Here is a 21,783-nt window from a genome sequence, read left to right as displayed (position 1 = left end):
TCTTTGTGGTCCCTGGCCTTTCCTCCTGTCTGAATGGAGAAGTTTCTTTTCCCAGCTCCTGACTTGCCTGCCCGCTCGCCCCTGGTGAATGGGAGCAGTCAGGGAGTAGGTGTGGAAGAGAGGGGCACCAGAAAGAATGGCCACGTAGGGTTGGGGGCGACGCCTTCTTCGCGCTCCATCCAGGGAAGCCGGCTGCATCTCAACCTTCCAGAAGTAGACTCTTCTGCACCCCACCCCGCCAATTTGTAGCCTCTGTAGCCTCGTTTGATTGGAAGTAATGCAGTCTTGCTTTGTATCCCGGGACGGGTGGAGGGGAGGTCTTGGCGAAAGGAGGATTTTTGGAGGAAAGGGGACCCAAGGCAGTTAATTTCCTAGCCCCTGTCAGTCATACTTCTCTGGCTAGGACTCATGTGCAAGAAAGGCACAAGCTTCCTCATCTCTTACCTGCTTGCTACAAAGAATTGTTTAATAGCAACTGCAGTTGGATAGGGTATCCGAAGAATGTTCATAGTGTTGAGACATGAGATGATGAATTTAAAAAAAATTGTAGCTATATGTCCTTTAGTTGAGAAGAGATCTGGGCCTGTTGTAATCTTCAGTTTCCTCAGAGGCAGATCTGAATTCATTCATATTTGATTGCTGCTAGTATAAGCCACTTCACTTCTCTGAGCTTGTTAATACTTTCGCAAAATAATATCACTAATAACTTACTGCTATAGCTTTCAAGGTTATTTCGAGGATCAGTTGAGAACATTTATATGTGATACTTTTTTTGTAAGCTGTATCATAGCCCCAAGAGTGTTAGGTTTTGAGTTGTTTTTGTGACACATTTGTCGAGTACATTTTAATAGTTAAAATTAATATCTATGGGACTTTGTAGTTTTAACATGCATACTCTTGATTTCTTTTTAGTTTTCTCTCTGTGCTATGGGAGATGTCAAGGAATCAAAGATGCAAATAACACCAGAAACTCCAGGAAGGATCCCTGTTTTAAATCCTTTTGAAAGTCCTAGTGATTATTCTAATCTCCATGAACAAACTCTCTCCAGTCCTTCTGTTTTTAAATCAACAAAATTACCAGTAAGTTATTCCTGACTAGTGTTTACAACTAATTTTAAATGTAAGTAATTACAAATAATTTTAAATGTAAACATCTGTCTTTACAAGGTAAGGAGGAAATACATTATGGAGCATATATAGCTGCAATGTACTTTTTAAAATTGTGGTGTTCATTATAATCTCGTGGTTAGGTTAATAAGTTAGCTAGAAGTTTTTTTGTTTTGTTTTGTTTTGTTTTTTTTTAAGCTCAAGAACAACATATGTTAGCTTCCTGCAGTTGTGGGTGTAGCTACATTCTGTGGTTGATGATATAGCTACTAATACATCAGAGAAGAAGCTGCTTCATCTAATATTATGTTCTCACTTATTTGGCAAACATTATTTGAATGTTGCTATGTGTCAGATACAGTGCTAAGCAGGGATTACACTGTGAACAAGTTAGGATCATTTGGCACAAATCCTTAAGGAGGTTATACTCCAATGTAGGGGTCACAAACTTTCTGTTAGGGGCCAGACAGTAAATATTTAAGCTTTACAGGTCATTTGGTCTCTGTTACAACTACTCACTTCTGTCTTGTATCACAAAAGCAGCCATAGGCAATGTGTAAAGAGATAAATGTTACTCTGTTCCAATACAGCTGTATTTATGGACACATTTGAATTTCATATAATTTTCACATGTCACAAGATATTTTTTTGTGTTCCCAACCATTTAAAACTGTCAAAATAATTCTTAGCTTGCAATCTATTATAAAAAGAAACTAACCCCTATTTTATGTGTGAAACAGAACTAGATGAGTAATATCAAGACAGTGTGATAGGTGATATGATTAGTGCTTAGCACAATAATAATACGAAGGAAAAGTGTTCTTCAGTATATTAGAAAAGGCTTCACCACTTTATCTTTTTTTTTTTTTTTTTTTTTTTTTTGGTGGAGATGGGATTTCACTATGTTGGCCAGGCTGATCTCGAACTCCTGACCTCATGTGATGCACCCACCTCAGCCTCCCAAAGTGCTGGGATTACAGGCATGAGCCACCGTGCCCGGGCCACTTTATCTTATTTTACTGTTATTTGCTACATTGGGTAAGTTCTTTTGACCTTGGATCTTTCAACCTATCAAGTTACTTAGAAAAACTGCAAATAGGGTGGCTGTTTCTGCTACACTTTAATACAGGTTTTACAATGAGCAGGTATGTACTAGTGGAAGGTCTAGCAGTTTATATTGAGTCATTTCATCAATCTGACCTTATGATTTTTAATTGAATCATTAAAATTTATCTCTTGGTCTTACTAAAAATAAATAATAGATTGATGGCAGCTTAATCCTCAAAGTTGGAATGTATGGCATCTTGCGTTTTTAGGACTGAATTTGCCTAGAATATATTTCTAATTACAGATTAGGATTTGGATAAACCTTTAATTCAGTTGCATGGTTGAGTACAGAAAGGCAGCACCGGTTGCCATTCATAATTATTTTAAGGATCAACTATGTTATGAGCTTTTGTAGCCATCTCCAAAGTGACTAAGGACTTTAATTTCAGTTCCTTCTTCGTGAAAGTAAAGACGTTTGATAACTGTGAGAGATTTTTACTTTTACATGGGCTTAGTTTATCACACTGATGAGTGTTAATTGTGAAAGTTTTATATCTTTATTACTCTGTTGTGATTTTTCTCGTATTACGTAATTCCAACCCAGGTGAAAGATTCTGATATTTTAAAAGAGATACAGGCTGGGCGCTGTGGCTCATGCCTATAATACCAGCACTGCCAAGGTGGGCTGATGACTTGAAGTCAGGAGTTTGAGACTAGCCTGTCCAACATGGTGAAACCCCGTCTCTACTAAAAAAATACAAAAATTAGCTGGGTGTGGTGGCGGGTGCCTGTAATCCCACCTACTCAGGAGGCTGAGGCAGGAGAATTGCTTGAACCCAGGAGGTGGAGGTTGCAGTGAGCTGAGATTACACCGTTGCACTCCAGCCTCGGTGACAGAACGAGACTCTGTCTTAAAAAGAGAGAGAGATACAATTAAGTCAGTTGATCGAATGTGATATGATTACCCTTTGCCATTTAATGTCATGGTAAAGTCAAATTTTAAAATATAAGCTTTAAAATATTTTCATATTATAACCATTCATATTATTTGTCACATAGATTAGCATTTTGATGAACTATTTTAGTTTGCCTTTACTCATAAGCTCACTTTCTTTTGTTAAGACTCCAGGGAAATTTAGATGGTCTATTGATCAACTAGCTGTAATAAATCCTGTAGAAATAGACCCAGAAGATATTCATCGTCAAGCTTTATACTTAAGTCATTCTCGGTAAGTTTTCCTTTCTTGCACCTAAGTCTAATAACACTCTCAAGTGAAGAGAGGTAGGAAATTCTAAATGTTGAGTATATTTTTATGTAAAGGTATCAGGGAGAAAAAATTTTGATGCAGATTTTTCCTATCTAAATGAATGAGTTCAAATAACTACATTCAGAAAGATTTTCTTGCCAACAGTTCCAGACCTGGGTAGATACCTTTTTCTTTTACCGGTAACCTTTTCCCTCTGCCACTGAGGTGACAGCTCTGTACCCCGAGCACTCAGTTAAGAGAAGAACATTTTGAAATTTGCACTTTTCTACATGGTTGTGGCTTCTGCCATTAACTTGTTTCAGTTTGTCTTTTTGATGGTTTGGGGTAAAGCAAAATGCTGTTTCATTGTTATCTATGTTTGGGGAAACCTAAAACCCCCTTAAAGAGTTACATACGCATTGAGTGGAAGGGTATCCATTAGCAACAGAGCGGTTTTTTAGACATCATCCAACTGTAACAATTCACTTGGAATCAGAATTACATTTTCTAGAATTCTACGTATCACCCAGTGCAGTCTTATTTGTTGATGTGTTGTTTAGGTTTCAAGGCACTAATGTACTGCAGATTTTGTTTTTTATTACAAAGTGTAAGGTCATATTATTCTTTTGTAGTTTCAGGGACTCTTGTTTGTATGTTTTATAGTCTGATTTTTTAATATTTGAAAAAAATCAAATACATGGTATGACCAGATTTTAATTTGCTGTCCTTAGTAGACATGTTGTTAGTCCAAAACAAAGGATAATCCTTTTCCCTTTGACTTAAGAATTCAGTCACACAGTGTTGCACACATATTGAGATATTCTGGTAAATACTTACTGGCTTTTCTCCTCTATCTTCTCTTTGCTTGGTAACATGATGGCCATTCACTCATAAAATTAATGTCCATCCAGACAGAGTGTTAATAGGAAGGGAATAGAATGAGGATAAAACATGAAAGGATTTTAACTTAAATTTAAATAATACCTTTGAGGCTGGGTGTGGTGGCTCACACCTGTAATCCCAGCACTTTAGGAGGCTGAGGCGGGCAGATCACTTGAGGTCATGAGTTCAAGACCAGCCTGACCAACATAGTGAAACCCCATCTCTACTAAACATACAAAAACATTAGCTGGGCATGGTGGTGCACACCTGTAATCCCAGCTACTCGGGAGGCTGAGGCAGGAGAATTGCTTGAACCGGAGAGGCAAATGTTGCAGTGAGCTGAGATCATGCCATTGCACTCTAGCCTGGGGGACAGAGCAAGACTCCATCTCAAAGCAATAAAATAAATAAATAAATAAGTAAATAAATAATAACCTTTGAAAGAAGGTGAGATGAATATCTAAAAGCAAATGAGTCACAGTTAGTGACTAATTTTTTGTTTCACACGAACTTAATTATGCTTAATTATTTTGTCTCATTTCTTCAATATATTGAATGATGGACAATTATTATATTGATCAGTCAAGAGGTATTTATTGAGTACTGTGAGGGACTGTAAGAAACATTGAAGAAGTACAAGATATTAAGAGTCAAGGGTCAAAAATATAATTAGACCAAAGTTGTAACATAGTGCTTCTGTACTTACTACTAAATGATATATTGTCTGCAAAGGTTTATAAAGATAATCTTGGTGTCTCTTAGTACATAGATTTATCATATAGAAGAATGGAAAAGAGTGGGAAAATATTATAATTTAATGATATAATTCAATGAATGGTTATGGCTTCTACCAAGGATAGTCAATATATTCTTCACAGAGCATCTCGTTTCATCCTTAGAAACAAGCAGTATCTTTCAGTATCTCTTCTTACATATTAGCCCTCTACTTCAGTTCTTCCCATCCTTTTCATGCCACCATCCACACAGAAAATTATAACTGTAAAGCATACCAGTGTAAGCAGGTGAGTCTTGGCCATGTAGGTGACCAGTCCTGAGATCACCTCTCCTTTGCCACCGTGCAAAGGCTCAACATTTAGGCCACACCTATACCCATATGCATCATACTGGTGTTCAGTGGTATGCTGGTCAGGATGCTCTCCCCTGTATGACTTCTTAGAATCTTCTGTGATCTGACTCCAGAGTATTTGGCCACAGTGATTTTTACTGTTTCCAGCAATCACCTGAGTATTTCATGTTCTTGAAGTCCCTCTGATGAAGTAGCAAAAGGTTTCTGAACGCAGTAATCCTAGTTCAGAGCTTACTTGCTATTTGCTAAGCTTGTTATGTGCTGCCATTTTGACCATGATAAGATGAAGAGAACCATTGATAAGATGAAGGCTATTTTGTTATCCTCAAAATGGCTACTGTTCAAGCTGGGATATGTGGATTGACACTGTAGTTTATTTTCTCATACTTTTCCCACTTGAAAAATCCACTTAATTTCTGAAATGTATACATTCTCATATAAGCTTTATTAAGCCATGAGCAAGTCTATATGTGAAAAACAATTCACACCATGGAATACTGTGCAGCCACAAAAGCATGAGATCGCTTCCTTTGCATGGACATGGATGCAGCTGGAGGCCATTATTCTTAGCAAACTAATACAGGAACAGAAAACCAAACCGCTCATGTTCTCACTTATAAGTGGGAGCTAAATGATGAGAGCACGTGGACATATAGAGGGGAACAGCACACACTGGGGCCTGGTGGAGGGTGGGAGGAGGGAGATCAGGAAAAATAACTGATGGATTCTAGGCTTAATACCTGGATGATTAAATAATCTGTACAACAAACCCCTATGACACAAGTTTACCTGTGTAACAAACCTGCATTTGTACCCCTGAACTTAAAAGTTAAAGAAAAAATTCTGAGACAAAATAATTTTAAGTTGTAAAAAAAATATGTCTTACCAATTTACTGATGGAAGGCAAGCATTCTTTCCTGTAATGGAATAAAGAAGTAGTCCTAGAAAGCTAACTTCTGAGTCCTTGGCAAGTATATGCTTTGTGCTTGTGACCCAAAATTTTATATTAAATCTTGTAGCTGAGAAGTTTATGTTGCAGTAATTGCAGATTGTATCAAAGCGAAAAAAAATTCATTTGGAAAAAATGTTATATTGTCAATGTTTTATTTCAGATTTAATATTTTTGACTGTTTAGAACTGTGATAACTATCCTCATCTATTTTACAGTAAAAGTTGATTCTAAAATTATTGCCATGATAAACTTGTTATAATTGAAGAGGAAAACTTTGGACAATTTTTAGATGTATGTTGAATTAAATACTTCTTAATTTGTATTAAGGGACAAAGTTTATCAAATTTATATTGTTAAAAGCAATTTAATATCAATGTAAGTCTTTTGAAATAAAGTATCATTCCATTCAAACTTTGAATGGAAAAGAGGGAGGTAAACCTAATAGCTAACTGCTGAATTTCAGAATACTGCCATTTACTAAATGTTACAAGATACCACTAGTATTTATTATAAAGTGAGCTTAACATTTGCCAGTTTTCAATGAAGGGAGATTATTTATTTGAAAGGTTATTTTTTAAATGTTCAATAAGCTTAAGTAATAGCATGGTTATTTTTCTTCTTTATCTTTGTATAGAATAGATAAAGATGTGGAAGACAAAAGACAAAAAGCCATTGAAGAGGTAACTTAAACTGTTACTGATCATTAAACCAGTTAAGGATCAATTCTGCATGTACATCACTTCTTTTAGGAAGACTTTCTTCAAATGCTTCACTGTCCCATCTCCCCTCCAAGCCCTTCGCAGTCCCATCTATATAAAGCACCCTTCTGTACTGTCCTAAGACCAATAATTTCCAGCTATCCCAATACCTTGCATAGTACTTGTATACTGTCGTAATGATCAGTTTAGTGTTTCTGTCCCCTAGACGCAATCTTTTTTGGCCAATACCGTACTTCATCCTTTCATTCTCAGGACCTAGCACAATTTGTCTTCCTTGTGCCTTCAAAATATTGATTAGCACAAACTTTGTTTCAAGTTGGAGTTTACATAGAGGAAGTCGAATATTCTCAGGCCTTCAGAGTCTAGATTGGCATTGGGAATGGCTTTGTCTTTTTTTGTTAATACTTTGGATTTTTAAGATAATCATGAAATAGAATCTCTTACTGTTAAACAGGAAAGGTATGTCATAATGTAGGCTTTTTAAAAAATAAAAAGAATTAAGTTTTTTGCTTTTTTCTGTCTGTTGAACTGCCTTTCTTAGCATCTAAATAAGGGTTATTATTATTATTTTTGTTTTGTTTTGTTTTTTGAGACGGAGTTTCGCTCTTGTTGCCCAGGCTGGAGTGCAATGGCGTGATCTCGGCCCACTGCAGTCTCCGCCTCCCGGGTTCAAGTGATTCTCCTGCCTCAGTCTCCCGAGTAGCTGGGATTACAGGCATGCGCCACCACACCCAGCTAATTTTGTATTTTTAGTAGAGACGAGATTTCTCCATCTTGGTCAGGCTGGTCTCGAACTCCCAACCTCAGATGATCTGCCTGCCTTGGCCTCCCAAAGTGCTGGGATTACAGGCGTGAGCCACCGCACCTGGCCCAGCATCTAAGTAAGGGTTATTTACCTCGTTCTTTCCTCAGAAAGTCTTTACGTGATGGCAGCATTTCTGATTTTTACTTTTCCGCCCCTCTAGCCCCCTCAGCCCTCCTCTATTCCTTAGCCATACTTAGCTCTTCAGTACCACAAAAGACTATGTTTACTCCTGCCAAACATTACCTACTTCTTCATCTATCTAGTATCTGCACAGTTTTCATTCTGACTCAATCACTTGGTTCTTCCCCACCTGAATATTCTCAGACTCAAAATTTCCAACATTTTGAAAAAATGCTTTCTTTAAGAATCCTTAATTTTAAAGAGAAACCCAGCAGGCAAACTTAAGAAAATTTGTTTCTTTTCAATATATATTTTTGAAAATGAAGAAACATATACATATAGTAAAAACAAAAAGAAAAAATATAAAATAAAAAGCCTTCTGTTTCCCCATCCCATTTCATGAAGGTAATGACTATAACATTTCTTATGTATACTTTCAGATTAATTTTATGTATTTAATAGCATGTGTCCTTAAAATATTTTCGACAAATAGGATTATCATTCGCATACTATTATCGTTCTCATACTGCATCCTCCTTTTTTTGCTTCATGATTTTTCTTAGAAGTTTTTGATAACCAGCATATACAGATTTTTACATTCTCTTAGCAACAGCATAGTAACCTAGCCCCTGTTGACAGATGTTTAAATTGTGTTTATTATTTTTCTGTCACAAATAATGCTGCAGTGATTGGTATATATATCTTTATATTCTTGAAATGGACTTAGTAAGTCAGAGGCTTTGTGAATTTTCAGTTTTGGTAGATTTTACCATATTGCCCTCATAAAAGGTTATACCAATTTATACTCCTGGTTACAGTGTGACACTGCTTGATTTTCCATATCTCCAATATTGATTATTATCAGAATTCTTAATTTATTCTACTCTTATTACTTTAAAAATGACATTTTTTTGTGTTTGTATTTCTTTACTTTTGAGTGAACTTATACATGACTTTGTAAGTTTATAGGTCCTTTAATTTTTTTTCTGGTAATTGTCTATATCTGCCCCAGTCCACCTTTTTTTTTTTAAAAAAAATATATTTTCCTCATAGATTCATGGGCAATTTAGTTAAGAAAATTAGCTCTTTGTCATGTGTATAGCAAAATATGAAGAAAATGTGTTTGGTTACTTGCAGAATCTAGGGAAGGGAAAATACTGTGTTAGAAATGAAAGAGGAAAGAAAAGTATCCAAATGCTCTATCTCATTTGAATATACTGGCCAGTAGTGTGCTGGTAAATGTTTAACAACTTGCTCTCTGGTCATGGAAGGAGTAGGATTTATAGCAATTGCTGCTATCCATAGTATAAGTACTCCAACCATGGCCAATTTCAAGCTACTGATGTGACATCACTGAATCGGAAAGGAAGAATAGTGGCACACCATTATATGTAGGAATTCCGTCATACAGATACAAAATACATTATTAACCTCAAGAGCATAGACATTGATAAATGTATAAAATAATTAGCAAGTGGTGAGTTTTGAATATTTGTTCTTTATTTTTAATATATTTAATTGTAAGTTTACATAATTTTATTTTTAATACTGGTTTTAACAACTGGTGCACAGAATTCTTGAAAATTTAATAATCAGATCTTGAGAGCCAGAACAAACAAGCCAGCTTCAGTGCCACCATTCATACTGGCCTACTTGCATATCTCTGTCTTAATATATTCCTTCCCTTTTCATCCTTTTTTTTGTAACCCCATCAAAAAAACCTGGGAAAGAAATTTAAAATACTTTGTCTATGATTAATCCTCTTAGTTTAGTTTACAAGTTTCAAATTTAACTGGTTGATTTGAAGTATTAAGATACCTCTTTATATATACTTTAAATTTCTTCCATTTTTCCTTTGGTCATTTGTATTAAAATTTTTACATACAATTATAAAGTTAGTATATAACATGTTTAATAATTATTTGGAAAAACACAGGTACCGTCTCACATTTTGGGTGGAATTTATGCCTAATTGTATGACTTTAATTTTCCTAGTTTTTCACTAAAGATGTCATCGTACCCTCTCCTTGGACTGATCATGAAGGGAAACAGCTTTCACAATATCATTCCAGTAAATGTGAGTGTACTAAAAATGATATGAATAAAAATTAAAAAAATCGGTGAATATAAAGCAACATATCGTGAAGTGCTAGTATATCTGCTTTGTAAGGAGCTTGCTTTAAAATTCTGGATAACATAGAATTTAACTCCTTTTAGGGTTAGAATTAAAAATTTGACTAAAATTTATTGAATTTATTTTTAGCTGTTATATTCTGAATTTAACTTTTTCTTCATGACTATTGTGAATGTCAGTTATAATGATGGTTATAGAGGATCCATAGATGAAGAAATAGTTGGTATTGAATATAGAGATGAGTTGTTAATGACTTTAGCAGTATTTTGAAGGTTAATATTTTAGATAAAACCCTAAATTGTGTTGCCTTTTCCTAATTTGCTGATTTCTTATAAACGTAAAGAAAGGATGAAGACTTAATATGACCTCTGGGACAGTGTATTATTGCTGAGTATCTGCAAAATTAATAAGGAAATTAAAGGGCAAGCCAGTAAGCTATCAAGTCTCTTTCTACCTCCAGGCAATGGTTGTCATATATTTGTTCTCACTACTCTTTGGGTTGTGAGGCAGTATCCAGGCATCACTTGTATATATGCATCCCTCGTCACAGTGGAATTACGCTGTCTATTGTAGTACACCTTAATTATGCTGTCAGTATAAGAGGGAATGTTTGTTCCATTCTTTATCAAAAAACACAACATAATAATACAATAACAATAGGTAAGCTGGGTTAGTACTTTCTGTATGCCAGGACAGTGCTAAGTGCTTTCAGTAATTTCTTACAACTCATATGAAGTAGGTGTAATTATTGGCCCCATTTTATAGGTAGGAAAACCTAGTTTTAGAAAGGTGAGAGCATTTGTCCAGGGTTCCAGAGATGATAAAAGTGGGAAATCCTGGATTCAAAATTAGGCATTCTCAAATCAGATGCTGTATTCTTAGCCATTATGAATTAATGGTAGAATGCAATAGTAGATGGAAATCTGGATTGTAAAACTTCCTACTTTTATAAACCAGAGAGGTGACCTTGATCAAATTATTCAATCTCTTTGTACCTCAGTCTTTTATTTGTGAAATAAAAGGATTGAACTAGAGTTGTCCATTTACATCCCTCCTAGCTCTAAAATTGTGTGTCCAAGGTGACATTCTCATAGATACTAGTTTTTCACCCCCAGATTCTTTACTGTTGGGTTTTTTCAACAGATGAATCAACCTTCTTAAGTGATTTTTTAAATAACATTTTGTGTTCCAAGTATCCTGTTTTAGTTCAAGTGATGCAGGATCAAGAAGATGCTAAAAACACTTTAGACTCTTTGAAACCTAATGAAGCCCACGATAACAGTGCAGTGGTTAACAGGATAGGCTTCAGAGCTGTGCTGTTTACTGTGTTGCTGGGAGACAGTTCTCCATAGACCTCACATTTCTGCACACCTTTCATGAAGTGGCATGGACAGGTTCTGTTCCAAACTATCTTTTCTAGGGTGTTTGTCCTGTGAACATCCTTGGAAGGTAGAGATAGTGTGTCCCACCAGAGCAGAGGTTAAGTTTGTTTTGCTGTCCAGTATAGTAAAGATGATGTCCCCTTTGGAGCATATTTGTTTGTAGTCTCTCATAAAAGAATGGGATTTCCTAAGCTTGGGGTTCCTTAGCTATGGTGAAAACCCATTGTGTGTCCACCAGCCACCTGGGTATTTTAATTTAGAATCTTTTAAGATAGAGAGCACTCCTCCCATGATTAGGAGAGACACAAGATGGAAATAAAAATTTTATTACTTACAAGTCCTAGGGGTACACAGCATGCCTGAACACCACACACGGAGGTCAGGGAGAGAGAGAAAGGGACCCATGGGCCAACGCCTTTATTGGGTCCAGGGCATTATCCAAACAGAGTTTTAGTTGGTGGGTTTAAAGCAAGCAGGCATGCATTGAGGAGGTCACACAGTGACTGAGAGATAGTCACTGTGGCATGTCTGTGTAGTTGATGTGAGGTATGAGGGTCGGGGGGTCAGTCAGGTAGGCCATATGTAGATGTCCCATAGGGAGGTGGTTACCAGGAGGAATTTATATAAGGCAGATATCTGGATCAACCACATTGAGGTGCAGAACTGGAAACTGTGTCGGGTGAATGAGCCCTGCTTTTTGTATGAGAAATTCCAACTTGTATGCAGAATTATAAGAATTCACTGCACTGGGCTGTTTCATGTCACCTTCTTGGCACTTGGGAGCAAAGGGAATTAATAGGAACGTTAAGTTCATGCTGCCTGCTGTGCTGCAAATAATGAAGTCCTTTGTCTTTGCCCCCAGAAGCCTCAGGTCTTTAGCCAGCACCAATAGAACTTTGACATGTTCACCTGTTAGTTGGCAAGTTGGGTAGAATCTTAGACCCTTTATAGTTCTTGACAGTTGTGGCCATGTGTGACTATGTAAATTTAAAGTTAAATTTAAAAATGGAGTTCCCCATTCACAATATTCACATTTCAGGTGCTCAATAGCCATGTGGATATCGAGTAGTATAGATAGAGAACATTTCCATCATCACAGAAAATGTTCTATTGGATGCTACGTTAGGGCCAAGGTTGGCAGCCCTTAAGGGTAAAGGAGTCAATAATAAATACTTAAGCCTTCACTGACTACACAATCTCTGTCGGAACCACTCCACTCTACTGCTGTACCACAAAAGCAGCCGCTGACAATATGTGAATGAATGTGAGTGTGTACCAGTAAAACTGTATTTAAAAAAATAGGTGCAAGGCCAGATTTGCGCCATGAAGAATAGTTTGCTGACCCTTACTCTAGTGTAATATTATCTAGGTTTGAATTGTACCCAGTAAAGCTCACTAGCTGTGTGACTTTAGATGAGTTACTTAGCTTTTCTGTGCCTCAGTTTCCTTATCTATAAAATGATAGTTATTGTGGTACCTCTAAGATAATGTACCTAGCACATGGTGTTTGGTTATCTACCTAAAGATTAACAAATAAAATGATGAATGAGGGGAAAAGTGGTTTTGTTTATACATGTTAGCTTGTGCTGGTAGCATTTACTATTATTAATATTTATGCAGCAAAGTGCTTCAGTGCATATCCTCATGTGTTTTTATTTATGGACTTGAGTGAGAATTTCCCTGGGATATATACGCAAGTAGAGGATTTCTGAGTTATAGGATATATCTTTACCTAATCTGACTACACAGTATTAGAGTGCTCTCTAGAATATCTGCAGTCTGCACAGCCCCAACAGTCCCTAGGGTTCCTGTGTCCCAGCATCCCTGCCTGCCCTTGGCATTATCCAGCTTTTACATCTTTGCCTTTCCTATAGGTTATTTGACATTCTAAATGATTGTTTCAGTTTTATTTTTGTCTTCATAGACTAATGACCTTTTACATTTCATAGAAAATGTCTATTTGTAATTCATTGATATGTTTCAATTGGAGTTGCTAACCCTTTTTTCCTGTTAATTTCTAAGATACCTTATATATTGTGGTTATATTGGTCTTAAACATTTCAAATGTTATCTCCCATTCTGTCATATGTATGTTACTCTTTGTTCTTGATATCCTGGGTTGCATAGAAATTCTTATTTTGGTGCAGCCAAATCCATCGATTTTTTTTTTTCCCCATTTGATTGTGGTCTTAAACTTGTCTAAGCCCTTCTAGGGGAAACAACCAAAACACTTGGAATAGAGTTGCAAGGTGATGTGATAATGTTGCTGTAGGTGTCTTTCTGGTCTGAGGAAAGCAAGGAAGGCATGCTGGCAGAAGATAAAATTTAAGCTGAGATTTGAGTTAGACTCTTGGAATGCAGGGGAGAAAAGGCAGGGAGGAGAGAGCATGAGATACCTAGAGATGAGAGAGATACCTGTTTCTTGTTTGTTTGTTTTAGGTACTCAAATAATATTTAATTAGATGGCAACCATGCTAGAAAAATAGACATGGTTTTGAAAGGCTTTGTAAGCCATTGAAGTGTTTGGATTTTATCCTAAAGACTATTGCAGGGTTTTAGGCAGAGAGAGTATTGATTACATCTACCTTATAGAAGGTCACTGTGCATGCAGTGACAAAGTCATCTGCATCCAAAATTTTCTTTATTTATTTACCCGTTTTGATAGTATTTCACAGGGAACTTTAATTTATTCAGCAACCCACTTACCCATTTTAAAATTTAGGATTGTTAGGTTACTACACTCTATTTTGTCATTTTATTTTAGAATTCCTGAGTTGTTTCTGGTTTTGGGGGGAGGGAGGTTTGTTTGGTCCCCTTGCTTTTTCTTCCTTTTATTTTGCTTATATTAGTCTTTTTTGAAATGGTTTTAGTTTTTTTAGTTTTTTTAATCTGGTGATTTTTCAACTTATAAAACTTTAGAGTTAAAATAATTTGCACCCATATTTTTAACTCTTCTTGTGAAAGAAACTATGGTTTTATTGATCAAATTTCAGTTTTTGTCAAAGTAATCTGGCATTTTAATCTGTTGAGGACATTGAGGGTAGCTAAAGGGTATCCCTAACCTTTTAAGGTTGACGTCATGAAGAGTAACCATCATTTCCTTAAAAAAAAAATACTACTTTTGGGATTCATCAGTCCTACTACTGGGTATATATCCAAAGGAACCGAAATTACTAGTTCAAAGAGATACCTGCACTCTCATATTTATTGCTTCATCGTTAATCACAACAGGCAAGATATGGAGTCAACTTAAGTGTCCATCAACAGATGAATGGATTTTTAAAAATGCGGTGTGTATGTATATATATATATATATATATATATATATACACACACACACACACAATGGAATAGTATTCAGCCTTAAAAAAGAGGAAATTTTGTCATTTGTGACAACATATATGAATCTAGAGGACATTATGCTAAGTGAAAAAAGCCAGCCACAGAAAGACAAATACTGAATGATTTCACTTATTATGTAGAATCTAAAAAAGTCAGACTCTTAGAAGTAGAGAATAGAGTGGTGGTTACCAGACGGTAGGGAGGAGGGGTCATGGGGGAGATGTCGGTCAAAGGGTACAAAGTTTCAGTTAGACAGGAGGAATAAGTTCTGGTGATCTGTTGCACAGCCAGGTAACTATAGCTGATAATGAGGTATCATATATTTCAAAATTGCTGAAAGTGGATTTTAAATGTTCCCACCACAAAGAAAAGTATTTGAGGCAATGGATATGTTGATTAGCCTGATTTGCTCTTGTCACAGTGTATACATGTATTGAAACATCACACTGTACCCCATAAATGTATACAATTATTTAAAGAAAAATGTAAAAAAAAAATTGCTTGGTGCCTCCTTATTTGCTGTGGTAATCCTTTAGTTTTATCCTTGTATTCCCTCAAAGGTAAAAAAATAATAGAAACATACCAAAATATATACTTATATATGCAGATTTTTTTTTAATGTTACAAAATAAGTTTCCACTTTCTTAATTTTTTACTTTGGAAAAAGTAATGCTAAAGCAAATGAAGAGTATAAAACATAGGATTTTTCACTTAAAATGTCTTACAGGCACTAACACAAATAGCGACTCTCCAATTGGAAAAAAGCTGACCATTCACTCTGAGAAAAGCAATGGTGAGTACGAACACAATTTGAAAAGAAGTATGTTCCATTTAAGCTACATTGGATTCTAAACCCAGTTCAGGTAGTAACACTTTACTCTGGAATTGAAATTGTTTCCTTTTTCTTTTTTTTTAATTTATTTTTATTTTTTTGAGACAGGGTTACACTCTGTCACCCAGGCTGGAGTGCAGTGGCACAATCAAGAGCTCATTGCAACCTTGACCTCCCGAGCTCCAGTGATCCTCCCACCTCAGCCTCTTCAGTAGCTAGGACTACAGGCACCCGCCACCACACCTGGCTAATTTTTGTATTTTTTTGTAGAGACAGCATTTCACCATGTTGCCCAGGCTGTTCTCGAACTCCTGGGCTCAAGCGATCCGCCCACTTTGGCCCCCAAAAGTGCTAAGATTACAGGTGTGAGCCACACCAAGCCTGGCCTGTTTGGATTTTTTCAATTAGCTACATAATAACCATATGAGAGCTGACCTTTAAAAACAAGTATAGTAGAACAGATGTATCCAGCCATGTTTTAGAAATAGCAGTAGTGTTTTGCTTTCTTGTTCAAAGCATGTGAATTGATTTCTGGTCTTGGAAAGCATTCTTTTGAAAATTGGTTAATGTGAGAAATCTCCCCCCAGATATAGGCTGGCTTCCTTTTCAAGTGCAAGTACCAGAGCCAGGAGTTAACTTTTACTATTAACATGTTTACACCAGTGGCGGAGAGTGTGGGAAACCACTTCTAGAAAGGTGGCAGGGTATGTAATAGAATGCAGAAATGGAATAATTCCATTTGGCTGGAACATTACAGGGAGATGGTTGACTGGGCAGCACATGCTGAATTGCATATTGTATACTTCCATTGATTTATCCCACGTTTGAACTTGTTTATTTATTTGCTTGTTTCCAGCTGCTTGTCAGACATTGCTGTCTCTTCCTGTGGATTTTAATTTAGAAAATATATTAGGTAAATACTGTATTTGTTTAAACCTTTAATAACTTGAACCAAAGGTTTTGTTTGGCTGGCTTTTTGTAAATGGTAACATGGGAAATATGTGGCAGTGCCTCTTCTAAAGAAGTGGGGAAACTGCCCTGAAATTTCTCTTTTTCTTGAACATGGTTTGAATTAGCCTTATTATCATAGTGAACTTTATTACTATAGACAGAAACTATAAACATTTTATTGATAGTATACTAACAATGTAGCACTTAAAAACTAAGGAATAATTTAAGATGTAAAACATCACATATGCAATTAAACTTTGCCCTCTTTTCGGGAAAAAATTCAAACATAGTGCATGCTGGCTTCTTAAAAGTTGAGTAACAGAAGTATAATTGCCCTTTAAAATGACTAGCTTTGCCTTTTCTCCTATTATTAAATATAGGTGACTATTTTAGAGCTGATGAATTTGCAGATCAATCTCCTGGAAACCTCAGTTCTTCATCCCTCAGAAGAAAGCTGTTTTTAGATGGGAACGGAAGCATCTCTGACTCCTTACCTTCGGCTTCTCCCAGAAGTCCTCATAGTGGTGTTCAAACATCACTTGAGATGTTTTATTCAATAGATTTGTCTCCTGTAAAGTGTAGGAGCCCCTTGCAGACACCAAGTTCGGTGAGAAGTATACTAAAAAGCAGTTGGCTAATATGCTGTCAAGCTTGAACCCACATTTTGTTGTTGTTCTATCTTAGGCTTTCAGCAGCCTGAAGCCATGGTTTTTGGTTTCTGTCTCTAGTAATAAGTGGAAAAGAGGGATGAGGAAGGGCCTTTACTGGCCTAAGCAGAAACAGAAACTAAGAACTCATGACTGTATTCTCTCCCTTGGACACCACTGTGAGATGTAGTTGGACCGAGCTGCCCAGATTGCTTTCAGAAGGAGGGATGGTTGTCTTTTGAGTATGATGCTTCACAGAAACTAACTCTAGTTCATATGTTATCATTAGTGATAGGCATGTTTTAGGTCAGACTCTTCAATTTTGTATTTAGATATGTACAGGATGACCAGATTTATCATGAGTCTCAAGGAAATTCAGCATAGGTTATTTACTAAAGTATGTGAGATTTACAGTATAATACAACTGGCTTGGCATTAATAGAGTAAATTATTTAAAAATTTTTCACAGATGGTTGCTTAGTGTGAAACTTAATGGTTTGTTCAAATACAATGTGTTTATATTTTGACTAACATATTTGATACTATTTCAGAATTTTTGTAGCAATCTTCTTAGTTGTCTTTGTTGCAAGGTGTCTTTTGGTGGTTCTTGTGAACTATTCCTAGTTTATAAGTGTGTTTTGAAGACCGTGATAAATAGTATGCAGCATAAGAGTTAAGGAAGAGAACATGTACATTTATTTACTATTTAATTTTATTACAGGGGCAGTTTTCTTCTAGCCCTATTCAGGCTAGTGCAAAAAAATACAGCTTGGGAAGCATAACTAGTCCTTCGCCTATTTCTTCACCCACTTTCTCACCAATTGAATTTCAGATAGGAGAGACTGCACTCTCAGGTATGTCTCATAATAAAATACCTAGTTAAAAGTTTTATACTATCAATATTTGTTATTAGAGAGGTTCTTTTAATTTGTCTTAATGATAGAGCTCAAAATGATCACTAACTTTCTAACATTTAGAAACTTTGATTTTTAAATAAAAGAACAGTTTACCTTCAAAGGCTGGAATTCTCACCAGTTTCTACTGTAATGTTAAATACAGTTACTTTAATTAGCAATATTTACATCAAACACTATCAAAGGAAATTTAGCAATTTTAGAGACAAGTTGGTTTTCGTATGCCTTCTGACCTGTAGGTTTAGACTTTGGTAATATTCACATTTTGTATAGGTATATTTGATTAAAGTTTTTAATGTAAATATGATGTGTGGAAATTTACACATTTCTCTCTGCAATACATGAATTTCTCTTTGTAAAAATTATAGCACTTTTTGAAAACTATTCACAGCTTTTAAAAACTTAGTACACAAAATTGGAAAACTGAAAACTCTATTTTGCTAGTCTGTGTATATATGGATATACACATACGGTTACATACATGTATATACATATATAGAGATGGTTCTAGATCCTGCCTTTTTCACAAAGCATTCTATGAGTGTTTTCATAGGTTGTTCAAGTCATTTATAATTGTCTCAAAGCACAACTTTGAATTGCTATATATTTCATATGAATGCATCATTCGTTTTCAACCATTGATAAACATTTAAATTTTTCTAAGTTTTCTTTATCACAAAACTAATATCCTTATGGGTATGTGATATTATACATATTTATATTCTTAGATTAAATTCTCAGAAGTGAACTTATTTGGTCAAAGGGGGTGAATGTTTTTAAGGCTTTTGATGAATCTTGCCAAATTTTCCTCATAAAAGGTTGTACCAATTGAAATTTTCATGAGTAGTTTGTAAGAAAATCATTTCTTCCCAACGAGAAACACTGGTATTATTTTTGATGTTTACAAATTTGGCATATTACAAAAAGATCTCTTACTGCTTTAAATTTTGTATCTTTGGTCACTAATGACATTAAGTTCTTTCCAAATATTTATTGTCATTTATGTTTTTGGGGGGGAATTGTTAGTTCAACCTAGTGTTATTATTAAATGAATGGCCTTCCCTTGCTTTAACTTCCGTATTTTTTTTTATTTATGTGGCTGAACACTTTTCATATGCATGTTTACCATTGGAAAGGTTGTTACGTCCATTTTTAAAACTTTTGTTTTTATTAAGCTAATTAAGTTACAAAAAGTATTTTTAAAGTTTTAAAGCATTTTTATCATTCTGATTATCATTGTTAGGCTCTTTATTGTTGCAGATATTTTCCAATTTTTTGTTTGTTTTTTCATATTGCTTATGGTATTTTACATAAACACATGTATTTTTACATTTTTCATTTGCCAGGCACAGCTGTTAAGTTGTAGGTTTCAGCCGATTTGCTAGGGATTTTCCGTGTATTTGAACAATGTTAGTATAATAGCAGTATGCTCATAAGCAAATAATTCTCAGTGAGTAAAATAATTTAATTAAAAAAGAGAAAGTGACCAGATGCAATGGCTCACACCTGTAATCCCAGCATTTTGGGAGGCCGAGGCCAGTGGATTGCTTGAGCCCAGGAGTTCAAGACAAGCCTGGGCAACATGGTGAAACCCCATCTCTACCAAAAAAAACCCACAAAAAACCGAAATTAGCCAGGCATGGTGATATGCCTGTAGTTCCAGCTAACTTGGGGCTAGGGTGGGAGGATCACCTCAGCCTGGGGAGTTCAAGGCTGCAGTGAGCTGTGATTGTGCCACTGCACTCCAGCCTGGGCGACAGAGTGAGACCCTATCTCAAAAAAAAAAAGAGAGAGAGAAAGTGCCAAATAAATTATTTTTTAAGAGCCTCGTCTTGCTTATTAAGACACATCCATTTGTGCTATTGTTTTTGACATCAGAATTTCACTTTGGTAAACAACACAACTATTAGAGAAATGCAGTTTTTCCTGGCATGAAACATGATTACCATTTAGTAGTGACTTTTCCATTTTCATGTTTTTGTGATGTGATTTTTTTCCCTTCCCACCTTTCAGAACAAAGGAAGTTTACTGTTCATTCTCCTGATGCTTCATCTGGAACAAATTCTAATGGGATAACTAATCCATGTATCAGAAGTCCTTATATAGATGGCTGCTCGCCAATTAAAAATTGGTCTCCTATGAGACTTCAGATGTATAGCGGTGGTACTCAGTATCGGACCCCACTGATTCAGATACCTTTTACTCTTGAGACTCAAGGTGAAGATGAGGAAGATAAAGAGAATATTCCTTCCACAGATGTCTCATCACCAGCCATGGATGCTGCTGGAATACACCTACGGCAGTTTAGTAATGAGGCTTCTACACATGGTACACATTTGGTTGTGACTGCCATGTCTGTTATACAAAATCAGTCCAGTTCTTCTGAGAAAGAATTAGCACTGTTGCAGGATGTTGAAAGGGAGAAAGACAATAACACTGTGGATATGGTTGATCCTATAGAGACAGCAGATGAGAACACTTGGATTAAAGAGCCGGTTGATAATGGCAGTTTACCCATGACTGATTTTGTGAGTGGCATTGCCTTCAGTATTGAAAACTCTCATATGTGCATGTCACCTCTTGCTGAAAGCAGTGTCATTCCTTATGAAAGCAGTAACATTCAGGTAAGGTATTTAATATTCTATAGCCCCTTCCTCACTGCCTTGGTGTTCTTTATCCTTTCTTTTCTAAGATTATAGTATAACAAAGATAATGGATTAAACATGAGGACTATAGTATTATATAATATTTTTAAAAAATATTAATACTAAGTGATAGGAGAAGAGTAAATTTATTTTAATTATGACTGATAAGACATATTTCATATTCACATTAACTGATTATATGGAGTAGGAACAGATGAGAGCAGAAAAGAAATTAGCCTGCTCTAGAGAAATCAATCCTGCTAGAGTCAGGCAGGATTCATCACTGTTTCATGTGGATCCAGTCCCCCAAAACATGCAAGGTCTGGTATAGTATTTGTATTCTAAAAATAAAATCATTTTTGTTTTTCCTTTATGTGATTTAGGGGGGATAAACAGAGTTTAGAGCACTTGTGTTTTTTTTTTTGAGATGAGATCTCACTCTGTCACCCAGGCTGGAGTGCAGTGGCTTGATCTTGGCTCAGTGCAACCTCCACCTTCCGGGTTGAAGCAATTCTCCTGCCTCAGCCTCCCGAGTAGCTGGGACTACAGGCGTGCGTCACCACACCCGGCTAATTTTTGTATTTTTGTAGAGATAGGGTTTAGCTTTGTTGGCCAGGCTGGTCTCGAACTCATGACCTTAGTTGATCCGCCCACCTTAGCCTCCCAAAGTGCTGGGATTACAGGCATGAGCCACCGCGCCCAGCCTTAAAGTTCTTTTATGTATGCATTTTTGTACTTTTCTTTTAGAAACGTGATTTATAGCAACATTTTTCATGAAATTATACATTTCCAATTTTGCAATGTCTCTGACAACAGGAAAACTTGATCCATTTGACAGATACGTATACTTCATAATTAGCACTTTGGAAAGGCATTTGTTCCATTCATTGTTGTGTTCTTTGAGCTGAGAATTTTGAAGGAACTTCAAAAGTCAGAAGGGGATAGCAATAACATCTAACACTGACGTAGC

At 36.0% G+C, this 21,783-nt stretch overlaps 1 protein-coding gene across 7 annotated transcripts in view; it reads left to right on the top strand.

Moving 5' to 3' along the window:
• Positions 1-21,783, top strand: part of BORA (BORA aurora kinase A activator) — a 30,129-nt gene that overhangs the window by 268 nt on the left and 8,078 nt on the right. Inside the window, exons 1-10 of one of the 7 annotated variants that reach the window (XM_063618768.1) lie at positions 23-274; positions 913-1,080; positions 3,277-3,383; positions 6,957-7,002; positions 9,962-10,043; positions 15,552-15,617; positions 16,513-16,569; positions 16,988-17,214; positions 17,976-18,108; positions 20,182-20,792. In XM_063618768.1, the coding sequence (XP_063474838.1) occupies positions 928-1,080; positions 3,277-3,383; positions 6,957-7,002; positions 9,962-10,043; positions 15,552-15,617; positions 16,513-16,569; positions 16,988-17,214; positions 17,976-18,108; positions 20,182-20,792 (1,482 nt within the window). In that variant the 5' untranslated portion in view covers positions 23-274; positions 913-927. Of the gene's footprint in view, positions 1-22; positions 275-912; positions 1,081-3,276; positions 3,384-6,956; positions 7,003-9,961; positions 10,044-15,551; positions 15,618-16,512; positions 16,570-16,987; positions 17,215-17,975; positions 18,109-20,174; positions 20,793-21,783 lie in introns of those variants that run through there. The other 6 variants (XM_055244712.2, XM_055244710.2, XM_063618769.1 and 3 more) reach the window with 6 other exon arrangements.

The sequence above is a fragment of the Symphalangus syndactylus genome, chromosome 15 (assembly GCF_028878055.3).
Source record: "Symphalangus syndactylus isolate Jambi chromosome 15, NHGRI_mSymSyn1-v2.1_pri, whole genome shotgun sequence".
In the NCBI taxonomy this organism is placed as follows: domain Eukaryota; kingdom Metazoa; phylum Chordata; class Mammalia; order Primates; family Hylobatidae; genus Symphalangus; species Symphalangus syndactylus.
Note: the sequence above shows the minus strand (reverse complement) of the source record. Positions and strands in the feature narration are given on the sequence as shown.